The sequence below is a fragment of the Sinocyclocheilus grahami genome, unplaced genomic scaffold, assembly GCF_001515645.1.
Source record: "Sinocyclocheilus grahami isolate Dianchi unplaced genomic scaffold, SAMN03320097.WGS_v1.1 scaffold17048.1, whole genome shotgun sequence".
NCBI lineage: Eukaryota > Metazoa > Chordata > Actinopteri > Cypriniformes > Cyprinidae > Sinocyclocheilus > Sinocyclocheilus grahami.
The window spans coordinates 1969-4666 of NW_015516416.1; the positions used below are offsets into that span (position 1 = coordinate 1969).

A 2698-nucleotide genomic window follows, 5' to 3' on the forward strand; every position below is an offset into this window, starting at 1 on the left:
TCGGGTTTGTGGTCATGTTAAAAGGGCTCATTTGGTTTGGGTTTGTGGTCATGTTGAGAGGGCCCATCTGGGATGGGTTTGTAGTAATATTAAGAGGGCCTGTCTGGGTAAGGCTGGTGGTCATGTTGAGAGGACCCATCTGGGTTGGGTTTGTGGTCATGTTAAAAGGGCTCATTTGGTTCTGGTTTGTGGTCATGTTGAGAGGGCCCATCTGGGATGGGTTTGTAGTAATATTAAGAGGGCCTGTCTGGGTAAGGCTGGTGGTCATGTTGAGAGGACCCATCTGGGTTGGGTTTGTGGTCATGTTGAGAGGTCCTATCTGAATCGGGTTTGTGGTCATGTTAAAATGGCTGATAGGGTTCGGGTTTGTGGTCATGTTAAGAGGGCCCGTCTGGGTAAGGTTCGGGGTTATGTTGGGAGGTCCTGTTTGAGTCAAATTTGTGGTTATGTTGAAGGGACCGACCTGGTTTAGGTTGGTGGTCATGCTGGGTGGGTGCGTCTGGGTCAGGTTGGTGGTCATGTTGGCAGGCTGTGTTTGGGTCAGGTTGGGGGTCAGGTTGGTGGTCATGTTAAGAGGGCCCAACTGGGTTGGGTTTGTGGTCATATTAAAAGGGACCATCTGATTTGGAGCTGTGGTCATGTTGAGAAGGCTCATCTGGCTATGGTTTGTGGTCATGTTGGGAGGGCGTGTTTGGGTCAGGTTGGTGGTCATGTTGAGAGGGCCCACCTGGGTCGGGTTTGTGGTCAGGTGTGTGGTCATGTTGAGAGGGCCCATCTGGGTTGGGTTTGTGGTCATGTTAAAAGGGCTCATTTGGTTTGGGTTTGTGGTCATGTTAAAAGGGCTCATTTGGTTCTGGTTTGTGGTCATGTTGAGAGGGCCCATCTGGGATGGGTTTGTAGTAATATTAAGAGGGCCTGTCTGGGTAAGGCTGGTGGTCATGTTGAGAGGACCCATCTGGGTTGGGTTTGTGGTCATGTTGAGAGGTCCTATCTGAATCGGGTTTGTGGTCATGTTAAAATGGCTGATAGGGTTCGAGATTGTGGTCATGTTAAGAGGGCCCGTCTGGGTAAGGTTCGGGGTTATGTTGGGAGGTCCGCTTTGAGTCAAATTTGTGGTTATGTTGAAGGGACCGACCTGGTTTAGGTTGGTGGTCATGCTGGGTGGGTGCGTCTGGGTCAGGTTGGTGGTCATGTTGGGAGGCTGTGTTTGGGTCAGGTTGGGGGTCAGGTTGGTGGTCATGTTAAGAGGGCCCAACTGGGTTGGGTTTGTGGTCATATTAAAAGGGACCATCTGATTTGGAGCTGTGGTCATGTTGAGAAGGCTCATCTGGCTATGGTTTGTGGTCATGTTGGGAGGGCGTGTTTGGGTCAGGTTGGTGGTCATGTTGAAGGGACCGACCTGGTTTAGGTTGGTGGTCATGCTGGGTGGGTGCGTCTGGGTCAGGTTGGTGGTCATGTTGGGTGGTAGAGTCTGGATCAGGTTGGTGGTCATGTTAGAAGATATCCAGCTGCCTGTAGAGTTGCTACTGCTTGTTGTATTGTTCCCATTGACTCCAAGCATCATGCATGCTATCCCCAGGATAGCCACATGGATCCATTTACTCCTCATCAGTGATATTTTTGTGCTTATATATCTGTTAATATTGCACTTTTTTTACCTATAATTAAAAAATAAAAGCTTGTATAATCAACAAAAAATAAGCATTTTGGACATTTTAAAATAGATTTTAAAAACCATTAACAAAAGGCAGAATTTATCTGAAAGACTTTGGGCCCTATCATACACCCAATGCAGTGTGGCGTCAGGCGAGACACAAGTGTTTTCAGCCCGACGCAGTGATCATTTTCACGTCCTGCACCACGTTGTTTAAATAGTAAATGCATTTGTGCCCATTTGAGCACTCATGGGCATGCTGGTCTGAAAACGAGGTGTGTTCAGGAGCATTGTTGTCGTGTTGCTATTTTGAGGCAACTAAAATAGACTGCCTAACTAAAACCTGGTCTAAAGTCAATGGTGCAGTAGTTTTTTTTTTTGTTATTTAAAGAGCGTGTTAGTATAGGTGGGTCCACAGAGCACGTACAATCTACTTATTACACACACAGGGATGCACAGCAGCACACAAGCATGCCAAATATAAAAAATTTAAAGGATTACAATGTAAAAGATTATTATTGTGTAGGCTACATAAATATAAAAATGCCTACATGTCATAATGGATAGTCATTGCATGCATCAGAATTAGGCTACCTATTTGTTCATGAACGAGCAGCTCCGTTTCCTCTCTGTCTTTGCGCTTGCAAATTCCACAGTGTAAATAGCAAATCTGCCATGGCACTAGCGCAACTGGCTCTTAAAGAGAATGGGAGATGAGACTCTGATTGGTTTATTGCACGTTATGTCCAAAACACACCCCTTTAGGCGCCAGGGATTTTTGGAAAAATGCTGGATTTTGACATCAAGATTTCAAAAGCTTGTGGCTTGAAAGGGCTTAAAGATAGAGATCTACTGTAAATTAGAAAAAAATATTGGGCATGACTGAAAGTTTATGTGGGGTGTAAATATACTCATCTAATTTGCATATTATGACGTCATCAGGGGCGGCTATCTTGAATTTCATAATATTCAGGAAATAGTAGATCAAATTTTTTTTTTGGTCTTTTATCCTCATTCCAAATGATCAGAAAAGAGGAAACCAAC

General features: G+C 45.1%; 1 protein-coding gene across 1 annotated transcript in view; it reads right to left on the reverse strand.

The window, feature by feature from the left end:
* The window catches only part of LOC107579395 (uncharacterized protein PB18E9.04c-like), a gene marked incomplete at its 3' end in the record, with an annotated part of 3421 nt that extends 1962 nt beyond the window's left edge, over positions 1 to 1459 (reverse strand). Inside the window, exon 1 of the mRNA XM_016265228.1 lies at positions 6 to 1459. Coding sequence (XP_016120714.1) covers positions 6 to 1456 — 1451 coding nt within the window. The remainder of the gene's footprint in view (positions 1 to 5) is intronic.
* Between the last annotated feature and the right edge of the window lie 1239 nt (positions 1460 to 2698).